Genomic DNA, 21,113 nt, shown 5'->3' on the forward strand with positions numbered 1-21,113 from the left:
ATAAAATTATGTTAATTGTATTTGTTACAAAAAATATTGATCCCTATCTTTATATGTACTTTTTATATAACTATGTACTTTTGTAATTTTGACAGGATTGTATTACGACGAAATGACCCGCGCTACTTTTCTCTGAATTGTGTTTAGTCAAGCCCGTTTGTACTACAACCATCCCCGGACTTCAAACTATCTTCATTTAACATTGACATATACACACATAAATATCCTAACCTATGAGTGTTTCCAAATTGGCAATTTTGTTTTCACTATCAACGACCCTGGATATCGAAACAATCTGTTTTCAAAATTGTCAGAAAGAAACCCCTTCTTAAATCTTTGTTTAATTTGCGACTGTGTTTTTACATTGAATGGACAGTTAAGTAGTATTAGAATGTAAAGTAGTAGTAGAGTAAATAGTAGTAGAATTGTGTTTCTTTGTACTGTACGTCATTACAAACAGTTCTGATTGGAGGACGTTTGAGGTGATAACGTTCACTGGGTCAAGAGCCACGTATGACTCCCTTCGCTGACAGGATGTCATTTTTTTTAATTTTTCTAATTTTCTCGATGTACAAGAAATGTTCACACAAACAAGCACCCGGCCCAACGGTGTTAAAACATAGTTTCACGTATTTACGACTAATCACTTGACAGCGTATTAAAGCGAAATGATATGTCTATAAAACTGCCACTATGACGCCAAACTCACTTCAGCTGGTATGTCGTTATATGTGTGTGTGTGGGGGGGGGGTACTAATGATGCTGAATGTAATGCTGTGTGTTAAAATACGAATGTTGGTAATTTCTAAGTATTTCTGAAACTTGTGTTGTGTGTTTTGTACACAGTGTTATATAATGTTTACTTATGAATCCAGCCAGAATGAAACCTACATATACTAACCTATTTTATTTTTGTGTTTGTTATCAAATCATATATTTTGATCGAATTAATCCGAATATCATGTGAATACTGTGATCATTGAACTCAATGGGTAAACTGAAAATAGCCAAGACTAATTTTTCGATATGTATTTGTATTTTTTTATTTGCATTATATTTAACTCATTCACCGATTATACCTGCTCCAAGAGGATTATAACTTGTAAACTTGTCTATAACACATTTTCACCTTTTTTATATGATTTATAATGTATTTTGATATATTTTGGTTGTTGTTGTTATTTGTTTGTTCATGATATTATTGTATTATTTTCAATGCGACTAGTCTACGGGTGTGTTATTTCCACTATACACTGTGTACTTCAAGCACTGTGTATACTGTGATCGTGCTTCATCAACATAATTTATTCAAATTATGTATTTTAGACTTGTTTGGTTTGTTGTTGTTATTACCACTATTATACACGAAAACATTCATCCATAATGGCAATAATTTGGTTAAATGGATTTTGTATCTTTGTAAATTTATAACTTTTCATTAAATACATTAATTAGCCTAATGTTGATTTCATATCGGTAATTTATATTAAATTGTATTTAGTTGATTTGGATTTTTAACATGTACATGTTAACAGACATTAATTATTTGTAATTTCATATCACTATCATCGGCTTAAATGTTTTTAAATAGTGTTCATTTAGTGTTTATATCTTGTGTATGACTTCGTATATTTGCCTACTAAGACATTTCACTAGGTCCCAGTCATGAACTGATTTGTTTGGTACATACGTTTAACATCACTGACACGCATATCGCCGCAAACCAACCGATCTGACACATACCGTGCGTGCGTGGAATTATGGGGAAGGTGGTCGGAACTATTTCCACATTGTGTCAATACAGGTGGCGCTATTCGGTTGAGAAAAATAGAAAAATAGACCTTTGACCTCCCAATTCACATCCATTTTAATGTTAATAAAATAAGACATTCTGATGAGTGTTGTGCGTTATTGTAATTGATCAACTCATTGATGATTAAATCTTGCTAAAAATCGGGAGAGAATGTGTTCAAACCAAGATAAATACTTGTATATAGTTACGCGGAAGGACGCTGAGTAAAATTTTGGCGGATGGATATTTAGCCTTCATGGGCTAGTTAGGCGTAATAGTGCCACCTGTGTTGACTCAATGGTTTAACATAATAGAACCTTGATGTACGTCATTATATTTGTCGGATTGGATTCAGTCGGTCATTTTGTATCAACGAATGCAGTTTCAGGTCCATATATCCGACATGCCGGAACGGATTTAGTTCAACTTTCACACGTACATCTGTTTAATTTGTTAATACTATTTTAGACAGGACTCCAAAATAGTATTAACAAATTAAACAGTTATTGTGAAAAGTGGAAATTACAGGTAAATATCAATAAAACTAAAATCATAATATTTAATAAAAAGAGTAGAATCATGGGTCATAATTTTTATTTTTATTTAAGTAATAGGCAAATACAGATAGTTTCCATTTATACATACATAGGAATTATCTTTCATAGCAGTGGAAACTTTAAACTAGCAATAGATAACTTAGTGATGAAAGCACAGCGAGCCCTAGGTGCACTAAGACAGACACTAAATGTGCACAATTATACCATTTCACCAAAGAATGCCATACAACTATTCAGAAGTACAGTTCTGCCAATCATATTGTATGGATCAGAAGTATGGGCAGCTTTTAACTTTAAATTATTTAAATAAAAAAACTGTAACATTATTGCAAATGATTCATTCATTCAAAAATTATTCAATGACAAATTACAATTTGAACAACTGCACATCAAATTTTGCAAGCAAACACTCGGTGTACATAAAAGGTCCAGTAACATTGCTTCTAGAGCAGAGCTTGGAAGCTACCCAATCGTCACTGATATATGTACACAAATGCTAAAATACCAAAGAAGAATATTAAATTCAGAATGCAGTCCATTGGTTCAATGTGCATTCAAGTCAGAAAGCAAACTAAATGGCAACACCTGGACAGCATTTGTGAACAAATTACACGAAATAACAAATGTACATGATAATGCAGAATTCAATAGTATACAAACAAAAATGAAATTACAGAAAACCTATATTGATAACCAGTGGTTGCCAGCCCTCCAAAAAACAGAAAATAATAAATTACGCATTTACAAGATATTTAAATCAAAATATGAATTTGAGCCATATCTAGAACTTGTAAAAAAATATTAGTCATAGAACAAGTATAACCAAATTTAGAATCTCTGCTCATACACTGTCAATTGAAAGGTTAAGATACAAAGGCATGCCTTCAGAAGAAAGAATTTGTAATTTGTGTGAAGACAAGGCTATTGGTGATGAAATACATGCATTATTGGTTTGTAAGAACCAAAGGTTAATAACTAGTCGTACACAATTTATTAATACTTTGTCATTGTATAATGATAGTCTACTAACATTATCAGAACAAAACATGTTGAAACAAATTTTAAGTTCAAATGATGGTTTCATTACCAACAGCCTGGGAAAATTCATCAATGATATTTTAACAGAAAACAAAAATTAAACTTTTAATATTTAACATTTTTTTTCTAACATTTATTTTATATTTTTACAGTGTTTGTTTATTTGTTTGTGTGTTTATAAAGTAATGTATATTGGCCATAGATTATGTATTTTCCATGCATTTTTTTGTGTCAAATAAAATATACTATACTATACTATACTACATCAGACATCATATCGTAGAAACACACAAACATTTTTGTCACCATCAAATTCAAAATGGTTGACTGGCGCTCATCGTGTTTAAACGAATGTAGCTCCATAGAACCATATATCATACTTGCCTGAACCTATCAAGTTTAAACTTCACACATACATACATTAATATAAAAACTTGGCTGAATGTCTTTGATCATGTTATTAGACCTATATTAACATATGGCTGTGAGATTTGGGGGATAGAAAAGTATACAGACAAAACAGTCATCGAAAAAATTAACATACAATTGTGCAAACTACTCCTCCAAGTTAACCAGTCTGCAACAAATTTGGCTGTAAGAGGAGAGCTGGGTAGACATCCACTGTCAGTATTTATTAATAAAATGATGATAAAATACTGGCATAGATCATGCACTGTGAAAGAAAACACTCTAATTCACGAGGCAATGTCTTACAATATTGACAACAAAACAAAGTGGGCAACAACAATCAGTCAAATAACTGGTGTTGATAATATTAATGATTACTGGATTGGGGATAGTAAAAGTGTGAAGGGAGTTTTAGAAAAAATAGAAGATGATTATTCAAAAAAGTGGAAGAGTGACATTAATTTAGAAAAATCTGATTCAGGAGACCTCAACAAACTTCGCACCTACAGGAAGTTTAAAACAAACTTCAAAATGGAAAAGTATTTGATGGATGTGAATAATTCAAAATATAGAAAATATATTTGTAAATTAAGAATTAGTGACCATCAGCTTATGATTGAGAAAAGGAGGTATACTAGACCAAAAACAAAACTGGAACACAGAATCTGCACAAGATGTGACAATAACTCAGTTGAGGATGAGTACCATTACATTATGGACTGCCCACAGCACAATAAAATGAGGCAGATACTTTTTACAGACTTACATAAGGATAATCCTAGTTTTACTTCAATGGATCATTCTGATAAATTTATTTACATTATGACAAACTGCCACATTAAGCTTTGTGTGTTTATAATGCAAACAGGTGTGTATTAATAAAACACCTGATTCTGTACTACCTTGTAATTGCCTTTTAATTAATCTGTTATTTTAATTTTTTGATTATCCTTTTTACTTTTTTTTTTATTTCACTTGACTATGTTCATCTTCTATAGAAAGAATAATGTCAATAAAGTTATCTTATCTTACATCACATATTTGGTCATCTATATTTCGCTTATATAGTCAAAAAATAGTTTGTTTGTTTTTTTATTTCGAAAACCAGCTCAAAATATTACTAAATTATTATTAATTATTACTAAAAGTTACTAAAGAGCACACAAGCCAAACAAGTTAAAAACAGGGTGTCGTAAAAATATCAGTGAAGACCCTTTTCCAATAGTTGCTGTCTCTCTACATGTCAATAGACATGACTGCCGCAATTAAACAATCCTCTCTAGCAGCTTAATCTTACTGTAAAATATAGCTGTAGACTTTCGCAGATTATTTAAAAATGTCAGACCACCATTTAAAACCTGAATTTCAGAAATACTCAAGTTGCTACTGACATAAAATATAACGCGAAAAGCGTTGTTATAAGCAACCCGCACAACATTCAGATTTGATTTGGAAAATACAACTAATATACGCGAACAAAACATTTTAAAATAGAGTCAACTTAACCGGAACAGAGCACTTATTAAAATTATTTCTCTTACATAAAAATACTTCATTGAACGCTTCTTGTCACAACAATTATTACTTAATGTGTTCACAATGACCAATAGGTATGAATAATTACTAACGAAATCCAACTTAGAACCATACACGCGAGGGACACGAGTGATACTACTACGAGGAGGCAGTATATAATTTGATATTATGTGTGTTGGCAAAATAACTAAACGTAGCAAAAAATTCAAGCACTTCACAGACGGTCATATTAAAACTATGCCGTCTGCATTACATTAATAAGTTTTCCAGATAAATGACAACCAATACCCATATCATTGAGTTCGTTGCTGAGCCTAATTTTGAATATTAAATTCAAATAATTTGTTTGTTTGTGGAGCACTCGTGAACCTGTGTCATCGATATTTGGCTTTAAGAGGAAGTAGTAAAAAAAATTACATCAACGATACTATTCCTCTCATAGAGAAGTACATTTACATACAATGGATCCGCACTCCACAGAATATACCCATAATTCACGATTAACAATTCACAATTTACCTAAAACTCTTTGCCTGGGCTACAAAGTATGTATACTTATATTCTCACTGGTAAACATCGCATCATCAGTTGATGAGGCATGGCAAAAACGAGGTAGTGGGAGTAGTTACAATAATCTTTTAGGCTAGTTATAATAGATAAATGTTTCCTTTCTTATAAGTGATGCTTATAGGCACACGTGGTAGATACGTTCGAATGTTTTTTTAAACATTTATTGTTGCATCACAAATTATTATATTGGATGTCTTGTAACAAGTTGCTGATATTTATATATTTATTATATGCAGTTGTAGTACATGGGTTGGAGTGATGCTGGAAAAGACAAAAAAGTAGTGATGTACTAGTAGGCACTTTTGTAGGCGATGATGATAGCACCACCATAGCACATGCTAGACATCAGTTTGATAAATAAATAGAGAAGTGGCGTGACAAGAACCATGTAAGAAAGACATTAGGAAATGACTTGTATGCTCTTAGAAACAAACACAAGTATCTTACTGTATCTGTCATTAGCTATTTAAAGAAATGATTCAACTATGCTTGTGTAGAGAATGAATGCGATAATAAATATTGTGCCACATGCACTTGGTCAAGATCTCAGTGCCGTTTATCATTAATAATATTATGATGAGTAAATTACGTACCTCGTGCGTTGTGTCACTATCATATAATTTTGACCAGAAAATTATGGTTGGCAGTTTGAACTTGGCAATATCAGTTTTTGTTTGTTTTTAATTTCGTTATATATACATTTATATCAGAACCGTTATTTAAAAATTTGCAATTTTGCTTATGCTGCCCTCTATGTTTTATCAGTGATCATGCCTTGTACTTTCGTTATTATCGTGCGGGTCACGTCTATGAATTGTGGGAAATATATTAGCCGTAGCCCTAAAAAATCAGCATTTGCGTATTGCCTTTCAACGAGGAGGTGTGGATAGTATACATTCACTATTGACAGAATTTTACAATGGAAAGGCTAGAGTAACAAAATTATTATAGGATTATTAACCCTGTCCCTAAATATTTTGAAGCAAACTGATCAAAAGTCATTTTCAGTGACTCTCCCAATAATGCTATTATTAGCAGCACTGTGATCTGATTTGACACTGCAAATGTTCTATATGTAATAACTTTCAGAGAGATATATTGTATCTGAGCATTTTTATTTAGTCAATAATAATCTTCTAAAACTGATTTAAATTCAACCAAATGTTTTAGTAGACACGATAGATGCATGTTTTTTTTTCATCAAAATAATAAAAGATAAATAAGATCGAGTGAATGTGAAGAAATCAGACTTACCTGTCACTACGGTTCCTACACTTGCCCCCAAGACCCATTGGACTCGCTTGCAGCCAAACAATTCAAAACAATTTTTCCAGTAAAATTAATCGAAAGTCCAACAATATAACCATAAATTTATTTAAAAAACAAAAAACTAACGCGTTACTTGGAAACAGGAGAGGCAAACAGCTTATTTTAACGCCCTCTACAGTTCAATTGTCTATTCAACAATTCTTTGCATAATCCAATATGGAGTTAACACATTTCTTTCCCATACTAGGATTGTCACACCTATGTGTAGTCATCGTCCATTCCAAGTTAGGGGATCTCATTGAGTTGTGAAATACAGAGGTGACAATGATGGTGGGAAAATATGCTACTTGTAGCAACATGTGCTCCATGGCATAGTTCAGCTCAAAGTTGACAAAGCTGAAATAATTAAAAATCATTATATCTTATTTAAAACTCAAAAGTTTCGAATTTTAAATACTGAATATAAAGAAAATGGTCAAAGATGCATTTAAGCATATTTAAATAACAATTTTTTTTCTCTTTGTGGAACTTCTTTTATTGTATCAGCGTATCTAGCAATGTTTACATGCCATGGATATTGAAGTATGCCGTTAGTGTGAATTGCGATATGTTGATTGACTGTACTATTTAGAATAAGATGGCAGCCTTTAATCTAATTCTAGGTCTGCATGTTCAATGTTTAACTGTTATCTAATTAGCAATTTTTACAAAAGACTTTATATAATTAGGCGAAAAGAAAAGGTGTCGTATTTATGCAGTATTGATATAATGTGTGACATTAGCAATGATAGATTTATTTTATTTTACCATAAGTTTGAGCAATTGTGGTTATTTTGTCACAAAGGGCGTTTTTTTTTCTGGTGAATTTGTTTTTAAGGGTTGGGTTTTTCTTGAATATTTGTTCCAAATCGTAGGTTTTACAGAAATCGATTTATGCTGAAATGGATTCATGCTGAAGACACAGTAAGCTGAAAAATGCCATTTTACACATTCTTACTATCTATCACCGTCGTAAGACTCAGAACCTAATATTTTACTGTATCCATGTATAAACATTACAATTACTGCGGCCGTTATTTTCGCGGATTAAAACATTTTTGGTCGCGAAATATTTGATATATTATCTTTGTCAAATGTTGACAAGTTTAATGAAATATAATATAATGACTCGATATATTATGTCGTAAAAAGTTGACATTGCCATCTTTCATATTCTAGTTCTCTGAGCTGAATTAAAAAGTACTGGTCACGTGAAAGGAAATAAAATCACAATATACTTCTCGGTTTATGCAAATTACACAGACATTCTAGTGTAATTGCGTCTGCATGTAGGACGAATCATGTAAACACACACTGTTGGATGCCGAGTTCACAGCGGCAAATTTGCAATATTTTGATTTTCAAGTACGGGCAGATTCGGCAAATTCGATTACGAAGACACTTTGAAAATCAAAGCTGAATGTAAATACGAAAGTTATTACGAAATTATGAAAGTATTTTTGTCGTTTTATGCTTTTCACCACCATGTGTTACGAATGGGACGTAGTGTAAAGGGAACTTCGACTTGCTTGGCAGATAACTCTTACACTGTAGAGATACCAGGTTCGACCCAAAGGAATACACATTTTATATGTAGCCCAGCTTTATTTATCAAAACCGTCAGCCGAGGTAACACCTCACTGTCCCTTTCTCCTACACATTCTTACAAACTCTCCAATAAAACTCTAAGGTTTGGCAGATTAACCATGCAAACAGCCAATAGCTGGACACACAAATATATATAGCAAATTTGAGATTTTGCATAAACAACGGTGTTTCAGCATCCTGGCAAGTCCACATTATGATTGGCTCATGTGAGAACCCAGGTGGTGTCTCTGATTCTGGACTATTTATGCCTATAAACTGGCTAGACTGAGGACAGTTTGGGTCCATCATTTCAACTGACTACCCTGTGTGTTGCTGCTGCGATATTGTGAGACAAGTGACACAGGCTTCAACCATCATCCTGTGAGACTTGTATGAACTGCTCTTCGATCTCCTGCTATCAAAATAACAGCGTTCCTCCGCAAGACTCTTGTATTTTTTCGTCGTTGTGTTGAAGCCATTGACTGTCATCCATTTCTGAATCCTGGAACTGTGAGTTAAAACCAATGCACACTCCCCTAAACAATCCCTTATTTTAGTCAATATATTCATTGTATTTTTCTGTGCTTTGTTTCTTGTAACTGTTTTGGGAGGTATTAAAGCCAGGAGCTTTAACTTGATATTTTGGTGTATGTGTATTTCATTAGCAGTATTATTGTTTTGTCGACCCCATTAAAAGAACCCCCTGTCCAGTGTGAGTTCTGTGGGTGCCCCTCTCAAATCAGTTAGCAGACCTTACACCGTGACACGGTGGAATGCCTAAGCAGTGGCCGCCTGGTTGCTATGTGTTGATAAAAAGCTTGTATTGTTCATATATATTTTCCAAATAAATAAGCAAGCAAGCAAATACGCAGGCAAACAAACAAATTGTGTTGAGTGGGGTAACGAAATAGCAGCAGCAACGGGCAGCAACTGGAGCTTAAAATCGGACAAGATTTAACACCCGTATTCAGCTTGTCTTAGTTCGTGCTAAGCGTTCGCGCACGTTTTCTTAACACGGGCTAACGTTCTTGGCCACTTACCCCGTGCTAAGAAGCCGTGTGCGAATGCAACTACTGTATAACAAAAACAAACATTGTGAACATTACATTCTAGAAGAGTGCGTTAATATAATAACACCATTGTATGGCAAATAGTTCCACCGTATACATTCAGTGAGATCGTCGAACCCTGATTAACATATTTAAATGTCATGGTAATTTGAACTTGTGACCTGTTGGTTACGCCATTTGTTTATCAGAGAAACAGACCTTTCTGCTGGCTATATCTGCTCATGGAACTATAGTTCCATGATCTGCTTTTATGTTCTTTATTTATCCGTCTTTCTCGGAAGGATAAACATTGTTGTGTTTACTTTTAAAGCAGTATCGCTTAACTACGTGCCCGATAATCGATACTAATAAAAGTGGTGCTATGTTCGAGTGTTCTTGCCATACATCCTTGCTTGTATTCATAAATAATCAATCTATTTCAAGTATCGGTTGATTTGCATAACAATAGGGTCCAGGGGTATATATAGTATGTTTTGTTTTCATATTACAATGTTGTCAAGCAGGATGTGTGCCGTAAATATTTAATCCCAATCAGTATTTCACACTTCGAATGTCATTGTCCGAATATGCAAGACGTCCTTTTATTCGAGGTTAATCACATACGCGTGCCTCGGCTTGCTATATTTTAAAATTGTTTTTTGAGTATGTTCCAGCATTGACAATGCTCAGAAAGTTTAATACTATCTAGCCAAGACTGTGTAAGAAACAAAATCACTCCGAGTGCCCACAAACCTGCATCTATACCTTAAATCATTTAACTCAGTGAGGCTATTATCAGTCTCAGGCGAAATTTAATGAGCATTTTGTTGGCAACGAGTTGTAAATGTCAATCGTGACATTATGCCGGCTTTGAATTGCTGGTCCTGAGCTGAGAGGCTAAACAGCAGCCAATCAAAAAAGTTGTTATAAATGGAAAAACTTTTATTCGGTGATGGTGTAATGAAGGTCGCGTTCAAGCAGCTGGTGTCAAATATTAAGATGGGTAAGCATATTTATACAACCTCGTCTTTCTCTGTCTGTTTTGAATTCATTATGTCCCGTGTCACAGTATATTGCACACTAAACCACCTAAATGGCATTAGCAAAATGCTACAAGAACCAGTAAAGATATATGTGCAACTTATGAATTGGTAAGTAGATTATATAATATTTTCTTTCACTACATCAACACTTAAAGTATATTGTATATTATTAATATATATATGTCACCGTAACGCCATATTAATTTACAGCGTGCCGTAACATTGCGGTATTTTACGGGATATTTTTAAATCCTACCATATTAGGGAATGCGACTTCCAAATATGGAATGATTACGCGCATAAGCGTCCTCTAATAACAAAAAACAGGACCGAACTCCACATAAAGAAGTTCGCTGATTCTGTTCTAAACATTTTGGACTTCGGCATTCCCATGATGTATTCCTTGGAAGGAAAAGCTGTATAATAATAAGGTTTTTACGAGTATACCTTAAAGTATGCACTCAGACAGTGCACCGTCGCAATACTCCCGCTGTACTGTCTTCGTGCATACTTTCAGGTATCCTCGTAATAACTATTCATCGCTAACTTTGAGTACTAGTATTATACAAGTTAATTGTTTAGTTATACTTTTGTTTCTATACTGACAAGTTGCAGAGGTCAAACATACATACTAGAAATTAAAGCGAGCACAAGCGAAATAATGAAACGTCAGAGGCGGCGGCACGAAATTGTGCATGAGGGGACGAGATCTGCTCAATAACCTTGCGCCGAAGGCTTGACCTTACTAGGGGGTCCGGGGCATGCTCCCCTCTAAACAAGTTTAAATCAAGACTCTCTGAAACGCTATTTCTTGCATTATGAGGGGCAAATTTTGCTGACACAAAGGGTTTCAGCTTGATTTTGGAGGGGCGACGCCCTCAATTTTTTTTGCCCCCCCCGTGCCGCCGACACTGTACGTAACTGCCATACAGACATGTAAATTAGACTTCGGCGACGATAACAGGGGTTAAAGTCCACTCACGGGTCATTGGAATGACTGGGGTCTGCACGGTGTCGCTGATCATTCAATGCTCCGAGTGGTTTGAGCTACCGAAACGAACTTGGTGACCTTGAACGACATATACGTATGCAGGAGTACAGGTTAACCCTTTGTTTACATGCAGTGTAAGTAACACCCTCGTTTGAATTGTACAATCGTCGTTAGTTGCATACTAGGTGTGATTTGTTTACCGATCTCTAGGGGCTTCAAATCGGTCGTTGGGTTATATAACATTATACTGGTCTCATATGGCATGGAGCTGGAGATCACGTATTGATTATTATTGTTCGTCAAATGACGGAGCTGTCAACTTATTTTGTAGGAAACAAAACAAACACACACAAAATAACAATATAGGCAGGAATTGTTTACTAATATTATAAATCCTGTTACTTCCGTGTTGTAATGTCAGTTTTCTGAACGTCCGTTTTTACCCCCCGGTATGACGAAGTCCACAAACGGTGACTTTTACAGTGAATGTTCAGACTGAATGAAATTAAAAAATAAAAACAGCTACTGTAAACCTGTAAAATTACGTACTTTTATAATGAGAACTTTACGTCTACGTCACGTGCGTACTTTCCCCAACGACAACAATATGACTGTCTTTCCCCATTGTTCATTGAATTCTGCTACCTTCTAAGTAGGGACCATTGTTATGACTGCTCAATCAAAACAGTAATTGAACTATTGTTATTTACTGTTCAATCGAAACAATCTTTGAACTAACAATGAATTCAATTTATAACCATCCATGACGAAGTAAATATATCTCTAAAATTAGAAACTACGCAATTTGTTTGCTTATGTGTATAAAGGATAAGAACTGTTTTGGAAGGAGACCAGAAGAGAGCAGCAGCGAGTGAGTCGACATTATTATCAGCTCGATTGGTGACGAGGGGAGCTGCAGTCAAATGGACTGTCAGCGAACCGTCCAATCTTACTACTATGATAAAGTCATCACCATAGATTCGTTTATAGTTTGTGATTTCATCAGTCATGAATTGGATCTACTGTGTATTAAGATTAAACCTACTAAGCGTTACATACTGGACTACATGTATCTGTAACTCTTCTCTGTGTACGCCCTTACCGCCTGGCAACAATTCACGCACGTACCTCTAGCCTGCCAACTTATTGATCTACGATTGCTGAGTCCCCCAAACTCGGTAGAAACCCCGACAACACTTGTTGGTAGAAGCCCCGGCCACATTTGTCTCCAATCGAGCTAATATTAAATGTCGAATCACTCGTTGTTGCTCTGATCTTCGCTGCTGCTCCCCTTGTCTTCTTCCAAAATCATTGGCGGATTTAGATGGGGGCCGAGGGGATCGCAGCCCCCTATTTTTAACAACCAACAGGACTTCGCGCCATCGGCGCTCGCGAACTTGGCCTTAGGCCAACTTATCCCCGCTCCCTATTCCAGAATCCTAGATCCGCCCCTGAAAACAGTGCTTATCCTTTATACACATAGACAAACACATTGCGTACTAATTTTAGAGATCTATTTACTTCGTCATGGATGGTCATAAATTAAATTCATTGTTAGTTCAATGACTGTTTTGATTGAGCAGTAAATAGCAATACTTAGAAGGTGGCAGAAATCAATGAACAATGGAGAAAGACAATCATATTGTTGTCGTTAAGGAAAGTACGCACGTGACGTAGACGTTAAGTTCTAAATATAAAAACACGCAATTTTCCAGGTTTACACTACGTAATTGTTGAAATTGTTCTACAATACCAAATTGCAGGCCAAAATTACATGTGAACTGCCGTAAGTTGGTTGGCATATGTTTTATATCATTCATGAACAATGGGCCGTACCTGGATTGTTAGAACATCTCAATGCTATGCATTCAACAACAAATCATACGTTATTACCATAGTGACATTGTTAAGACCCTATTGGTATAGTTCAGATCTTGCTTCACCTTTCTCTGTCTTAGTTTTGCTGGACTATTACTAGAAAACCGTTGACTTGTAAAACCCCTTTCTGCATAATAGAGACCGTGATACTTGATTTACCCGACTTTCTATATTGTACTAACAACTGGTAAAATATGCATTAAGGTAGCGAGACTATTATTTGTGTTGAAAATTACGATTTTCACATCTATTTATTTATTAATTGATGAAATGCACTATAAACTTTCATCTGATAAAGTCAACGTAACCTAGAATGTCATGTAAGTTGATTAAAATGTAGATTTTTTGAAGGAAAGTAAGGTAGTTTCAGTAGTGTTTTCCAAAATCAACAACACAGGTTTAATTTGTGTGCCTATAATTTTCAAAGATTAACACAAGACAAAGCAATCATGTTAGGATGTGTTATCAGTAGCGACCTAACACACAATGAGTGTTTCCAAACATTTGAGTGGTTTGTGGCCGCCCCTGTTTATTTCACAGATTAGTTATTTGCATATGAATGTGTCAGACACAAGGTCACACAGCCACTGAAAAAAAAATCATTGATTTTGGTGTTTTCATCTGTCGATTTTATCGAACTATAGCTATCCCATTCCTTTTATATTTTGGTTTCCAATAGCCTTACACATTTGGATGCCCCTACACATGTTAAAACAGACCTTGATGGGATGCAAATAATAGTCCCGCTACCTTAATTTAGAAATGTTGAATTAACGGAAAATAGCATGAAATAATTTACATTCAAATTCCCCGGAACTTTAAAATCAATCGATCTACATTTTTTTTGGAAAACTATCCACGTGTAATACTACTCTAACTCTGGGAAACTTACCTAGACTGGTTTGGCGGCCATATCTGTTGAAACAGGAAGTGCTTTTTATCTCGTACTTGGGGTGGATGAGTGTTAGTAGTGCTATTTTTATCGTTGTTACCCAGCATTTGTAAATATAAACCTTGACAGCAGTATACCGTACGACGTAGGGTCTGCAATTTCTGACCCTAAATTGTTACATATTAACACACGAGTTTCTCTTCAGAGAAATCGTCTAAGGTCAATGAATTTTCAAGATAAAGCTTCTGCTGGTATCAACATTTATCCGGTTTTCTATCAAAGTGCGCAACTCCAATGGTCATACCAGGTTTGCTTGAATAACATGATGTACGTGTGTTTTTGCAGTTTTTTCTACTATAACATCCAAATTATATTATTCCCATACAGATCGATGATAGTATTCACCATACTCGTATTACTAAATACAAGTCTACTATCGAAGTCTCTACACACAATATTTCGCAGTCTCAGCTTACAAGTGAAAAACTCCAAGACGAGGAAGCCGCGCCATAAAGTCAGACAGAACATACCGATCGTGGTAGCACAAATAAAACACATATTTCATTGTAAAACAAAAGGTGGAAAATACGATGGCTTTGAGCAAGTTAGAATCGGGAGAGTCGGGATACCCAGTTGGAATCTTACACGAACAAGATCAAGACGACAAGTACATGTGCGTACACTGTAAACGAGTGTTAAACAACCCGGTACAGAGTAGTTGTGGTCATCGGTTTTGTAAAACATGTGTTGATGTACTGATCAGGTACGTTAAATATATTAAATGTATAGATGTACGTGCGCCAGCATATACGGAAAAAAAGTTGTGATACCAAACCATATTTCGTGCGTTGAGTATGCAAATTAGAAAACAGAACTACAACCAATCAGAACAATGTGTTTATTGGATACGATTCTTGGTAAAAACATAGTCGCTTCTTGATCACGTATTCATATGGAAGATCGTTAAATTCTGCGTTAAGCAATATTAAACGTTAACACATGTCTTTTTAAAACCAATATCAAATTCAGTGAAATGAACTTACCGGATGACATATTGCTTACGCCAAGTTCACCTTTTGCAGGGACACAGGGAGCAGCCAATGCCCGATGTATTTAGATGACCTGGAACCAAACAACAATACATTGACTATCAACACGGTAAGATATTATTGTGGGCGTGTGTTCAAACAATATAACATGACGCCGTGGGAGATTCATTATTGTTGTTGTAATTCTTCACCATTTATAAAAAACTCTTTATGTTCACATGTTTAGGTATTTCCTGATAGAGCACTTGCACGAGAAATGATGCGATTAAAAGTAAGATGCGTTTATAATGGCTGCGTGTGGAGTGGATATTATTCCCAGTATAAGGTATGTGATATTCTCTAATATGCACCATTTCTATAGATATTTTAAGATATTAGATATTTTAAGTTGTAATAATATATAAACTAGTATATAAACTCATCTGGATCACTGGATTAAACTATAAAGTAATCATATAAAGAAAGAGTACTAGTATATAGTATTGTTAACGTTACACAAAGTACGGACTAATTTAATCTAATCTCACTAATTTGCATATCTGATAGACCCAATTAGGTTCACGTACGCGAGTAAACAGCGTTTAGCATGGGCTAAGGAATGTCCAAACGTGTTAAAAATAAAAAAAAATATTCAATCCGTTTAACTATGATTACTATATGAAGGTATACAAGTTAGTTCTACATATTTGAAATGGCACCGAATTGGGTGCTTAGCCCGTGCTAAGCGTTCACGCAAATTTGTTTTTAGCACGGGCTTAGGTACTATACATGTTTCCCTATTTAGTGTGTAATCTAATTTGAATATTGCATTGTATTTAAATTGTGTTATCTTCCAACCAATGATGTTAGCTGATAATAATAGCGGGGGGGGGGGGCTTAAACGTGGGGATATGGCGTTTAATGATGTCTGTCACAAATGTGTACACATATTCGGTCTCCGGGATTCGATCTACACCGTTTGTGATCACCGGCGATACGGCGATAATAATTTTGTTTTTAATTGCGGTGGTTGCGCCCACCCGTGTTTGATGATCATCGGTCCGGAATTCAGCGTTGCGTTGAATATTTCTATTTAGAACCAGTGAATGAGTGCACGCCCATATTTTAAAAACCACTCTCACTGTTGCAAACCACGCCCAAATTAAAACTCAATGTTTAATTAACAGTAAATCGAACATCGAGTTACGAGAATCATAAATTGCTATTCTTGTTTAACGTCCACATTTAGTAACACGAACTTGAATTAACAGAGCTTTGAGTTACGAGCAACATGTTTTTTTTTTAGTTTAACGTTGTATGTTGCCCGTAACTCAAAGGTCAGTTAACTGTAAATTAAAGTTTGAGTTACTAAATTTGAACGTCAAACAAACTAAAAATCCGTTTAAGTGTTAATCGCAGATCGAGTTATTAAGTATGGACATTAAACAAAAACAAAAATGTATATTGCTCGTAACTGGTAATTTAATATCGAGTTACAATTTGGGCGTGGTCATTTTTATAATTCGATGTTTTCGGAACTCGATTTTCGTAACTCGATCAATTCAGCATATCCGGTCAAAACAACTGGTCGAGTTACGGACAGATTTCATCCATTGTAGGTTGGTGGGAATTTAGTATTTTATATCATTATAATTAGATACATTAAATGGTTTTCGATTCTAGGATCATGCAATGTTGTGCGACTTCGGCGTTATAACGTGTCCCGTTGAAGGCTGTGGTCAAGAAATACAACGAGGGAACCGGTTAAGACATACAAATGAAGAGTGCTGTATGAGGAAAACAACGTGTCAATACTGCAATAACGACTATATATATCGAGAATTAAAGGTATGTTTTAAATGTTGTGCTAATCAGTATACGCTAATATATAAATTCTGACAATTATTGCTATTATATGTGGGTAGAAGTCGGCAAGGAAAATGAATAAATCAATATATAAAAATAACATATTAAGCAATGTTTAAAAATAGAAAAAAATGACAAATGTAACAAATCTTAAAAAAAATATTAAAATTTTTAAGGTTCATCATGCACAATGTCCAAAAGTGCGGATTCCATGCGATTGGTGTGGGAATAGAGTACTACGGGAAAAGGTGAGTTTACGTGTAATTGGCGACAATCGCGTTTCACTCAAAAAGAAAAAAAAGTTACAGATACACACTACTACATTTTATTATGTGATTGTTGAAACACTTCAGATAATATATCTTTATATTTGCCAATATTAGATCGCAGACCACAAAAACACTGAAACTGGCGACTGTCCAAATATGAAACAAATCTGTGAATTCAAACAAGTGGGTTGTTCGACATTGGTAAGTAAATCTACATTTGGAGTGAAATTAAATAGTGTATGCCTCGATTGCATCAATCGCATTGTATTATTATTCCAGCTCTAGAGTCACCATGTATTAGGTCTGAGTAATACCAGACAATGCAATAGTTAATAAAGTCTTTAAAACGGTAGAGTACATCTAAACAGCCATGATCAGTATTGAATCGTAACATACGTGAAATTAACAAAATTACTTTTCGTGGACACATTATCATATGCTATGACTGATTGGAAGCCATATCATACATTTACAAAACTTTAGCATTGCCTATGATCTGTCAATTCTAGATAGAGAAGAATGGCCAAAGTGCCCACAACAAACAAGAAGTCCAACACCACGCACACCTGCTGCTCCAAGCAATACTAAAACTAGACAGCATCAAAGATAACATCAAAGAATACAGCACTCAGATTCAACAAATAAAAACACTGTTAGAATCACAGAAAACGCGGATTCAAAGTTTGACGCAAACCACTGGCAATCTGGAGGACCAAATGAGGCAGCACGGCCAACAACTGGCCAAACAGAATATCAGAACTGAGGAGAAAGAATTAGGTAATGATAAACAGTACTACATAAACGAATTAAGAGCACACATTGTCAAGTTAGAAAAGAAGGTGGAAACATATGAGGCAATAGTTTCTGTGTTATCACGCGAAGCAGAATGTACTACTGATAATCTAACCGTTGTACAACGCCAAAGTGATCAGTTTAAAGAACAAATTCGGATATTAGAAAATAATTGCAAATCACAGGATCGAATAATAGCACTAAAAGATGTATCATTGGCGGAACAAGATTTACGGATACAGGCACTTGAAATGACGTCATACGACGGTATATTGCTGTGGAAAATCACCGATTTTGCTAGGAAGAGACGTGACGCAATTTCAGGCCGTAAACCATCTATATATTCTCCGTATTTCTTCACCAGTCACCATGGTTACAAATTATGTGCTAGGCTCTATTTGAATGGGGATGGTATGGGGAAAGGAAATCACGTGTCTCTGTTCTTTGTAGTGATGAAAGGGGAATATGACGCAATCTTAAAATGGCCATTTAGACTGAAAGTCACTCTGATGTGGTTGGATCAATCTAATAGGGAACACGTGATCGATGCGTTCCGACCAGATCCCTCATCGAGTTCATTCAAGCGTCCAACAGGAGATATGAACATTGCGTCCGGATGTCCTTTATTCATGCCACTCAGTGTTATTGACAGTGGTAGATGCGAATACGTGAAAGATGATACTGCATTTATCCGTATTATTGTAGACGTCACTGACCTTGGGTAGTAAATAGAGGTGGTCCGATTTCCGATGGCTGTTTCACAATGTTTTACAGTACATTGCTTTTTATTGTTTTTATTTGTTTCATTATGAATTATTTGTGTGATGTTTGTGTTGTTACTCTATTAGTAAACATTCAGCACGTGGTCTGTAAGCAATATTATTAATACCATATTAATTGATGATTGTTTTCAGACACCAAATTGCAGAGGTACCGTGCGGATTTTAAATACTGTGTGCGATAAAAATGTGTATAGCAAAATGCAGTGAAATATAGTAGTTTTGAACCACGTGATTATGAAAATGATGATGTACACATATATAACACCCATAATCATAGTATTGTATTGTGTACACTGTAGTCACGTGGTTATTATATATACATATGTATACATGTATATTAATGTAAAGCAACTCACAACTTGTTGTAGTTAGGTCCGAAAGACAGCAATGTTTTAATTTACATGCGGTACACATTGAAAGGTCAAAGGTTTTACCGCCTGTGAATTTATTACAGTTTCGCTCGATTAAAATAACAACTAAAGCTGTTGTCAAAATAATCAACGATATTATTTAACGGATATATTATCTATTTTTCATCAAAATAAAATAATACACTTTATACACTGGTAGCACAATGTACTATAAGTTCATTAATATTCATTGGACAGCGTACTTAGATACCGCTGGCATTGCTAGTTTGGTTTTGTGAAGAGATCCATTCAAATTATCCGACCAACCAATTTTTTGTAGAGATTTTGTACTTTCGACGTGATTTTGGCCGATCAGTATCACTTGTTGGGGTAGATCGTCGATTTTAAATAATTTAGGTTACGAATTATAAACCACAGGTGACACGTATGGTTTGTTTTTGTTTTTCGAATCACATGAGATCTTTTGGTCTTAAACCTCTGGGGTTTACATATTGTGGATAATTGTCGGCCATTTGCCTTGTCTGTGTGGTAGATATTGGGGAGAAGTCATAAACGACAAGGTAGACAACAAGTATATATGGTTAATCCTTATTTTTCACCAAAAAATAAATTCTAACGGTGTTTATTTACCGATTGATTAAAAATGTATGTAAAAATGCATAATTATGTGTTTTATATATGCCGATGATCAATACATTGTAACTTGATATTTTACCCAAGAGCTACATGAACTTGTAATACTCAGATTTATTTGTAAACTTGACGCGTGGACTGTAAATATTTTTAAATATATAAATTTCACTGTACAATGTGATTCTGTAAAGCATTTTTGTCGATCAGTATCGCTATATTAACATACGTTTCCTAACAAGCTTAGGTTCAAACAAATGCCCCCGACTGTTTCTAAGTACATTATGGGGTTTTATCTGGAATTAAGTGAATGAATGTAATAAATATGATTACTGGAAGACTTGTATATGCAAACAGACGTCTGTGAGTCTTATGAACTTGAGTATTGAAAGGTTGGCTGATTCCATTGGTGTTCAATAACAATAGTTTTTAGGGTCAAAGTTCGTTTGGACCCCATTGTTTTTCTTCTCCCGTCGTTTCTTTGTCGCCCTAAAACCTGGCCACGATCTTTGATTCCTTGTAAATTGTAAGTTTGTTTTGTTATTGATGTACTATTTATTCGATTATTTTCAAATTTTTCATACTGCACATTATACAGAACCCCTTCACACAGCAAACAAATAATTCAGATCAGCCGAATGATTTATCCGCCATTTTTGGATTTCGCCAACAATTTGCATTTGCTTCCCAGGAATATTTTAACCGATCACCTGGCTATTTGTAATG

General features: G+C 35.0%; 1 protein-coding gene across 1 annotated transcript; it reads left to right on the forward strand.

Annotated features, from left to right (window-relative positions):
- The first annotated feature begins 11,881 nt into the window (after window positions 1-11,881).
- LOC100370619 (TNF receptor-associated factor 2-like) lies at window positions 11,882-20,741 on the forward strand. Its single transcript, XM_006820774.3, has 8 exons — window positions 11,882-12,013; window positions 15,037-15,412; window positions 15,732-15,807; window positions 15,925-16,023; window positions 17,361-17,525; window positions 17,720-17,791; window positions 17,927-18,013; window positions 18,322-20,741. Exons 2-8 carry the CDS (start codon window positions 15,240-15,242, stop codon window positions 19,327-19,329), a joined length of 1,680 nt encoding a protein of 559 aa, XP_006820837.2. The 5' UTR covers window positions 11,882-12,013; window positions 15,037-15,239; the 3' UTR covers window positions 19,330-20,741.
- Window positions 20,742-21,113: the final 372 nt, after the last annotated feature.

The sequence above is a fragment of the Saccoglossus kowalevskii genome, chromosome 17, assembly GCF_978046115.1.
Source record: "Saccoglossus kowalevskii chromosome 17, keSacKowa6.1, whole genome shotgun sequence".
In the NCBI taxonomy this organism is placed as follows: Eukaryota; Metazoa; Hemichordata; class Enteropneusta; family Harrimaniidae; genus Saccoglossus; species Saccoglossus kowalevskii.

What these genes read in the sequence shown, in the direction of transcription:
- LOC100370619 (XM_006820774.3), top strand. Translation starts at nt 15,240, where the DNA reads ATGGCTTTGAGCAAGTTAGAATCGGGAGAGTCGGGATACCCAGTTGGA. An exon ending in ATACATTGACTATCAACACG is followed by an intron (nt 15,808 to 15,924) that starts GTAAGATATTAT and finishes TCACATGTTTAG; the next exon opens with GTATTTCCTGATAGAGCACT. An exon ending in GATATTATTCCCAGTATAAG is followed by an intron (nt 16,024 to 17,360) that starts GTATGTGATATT and finishes TTTCGATTCTAG; the next exon opens with GATCATGCAATGTTGTGCGA.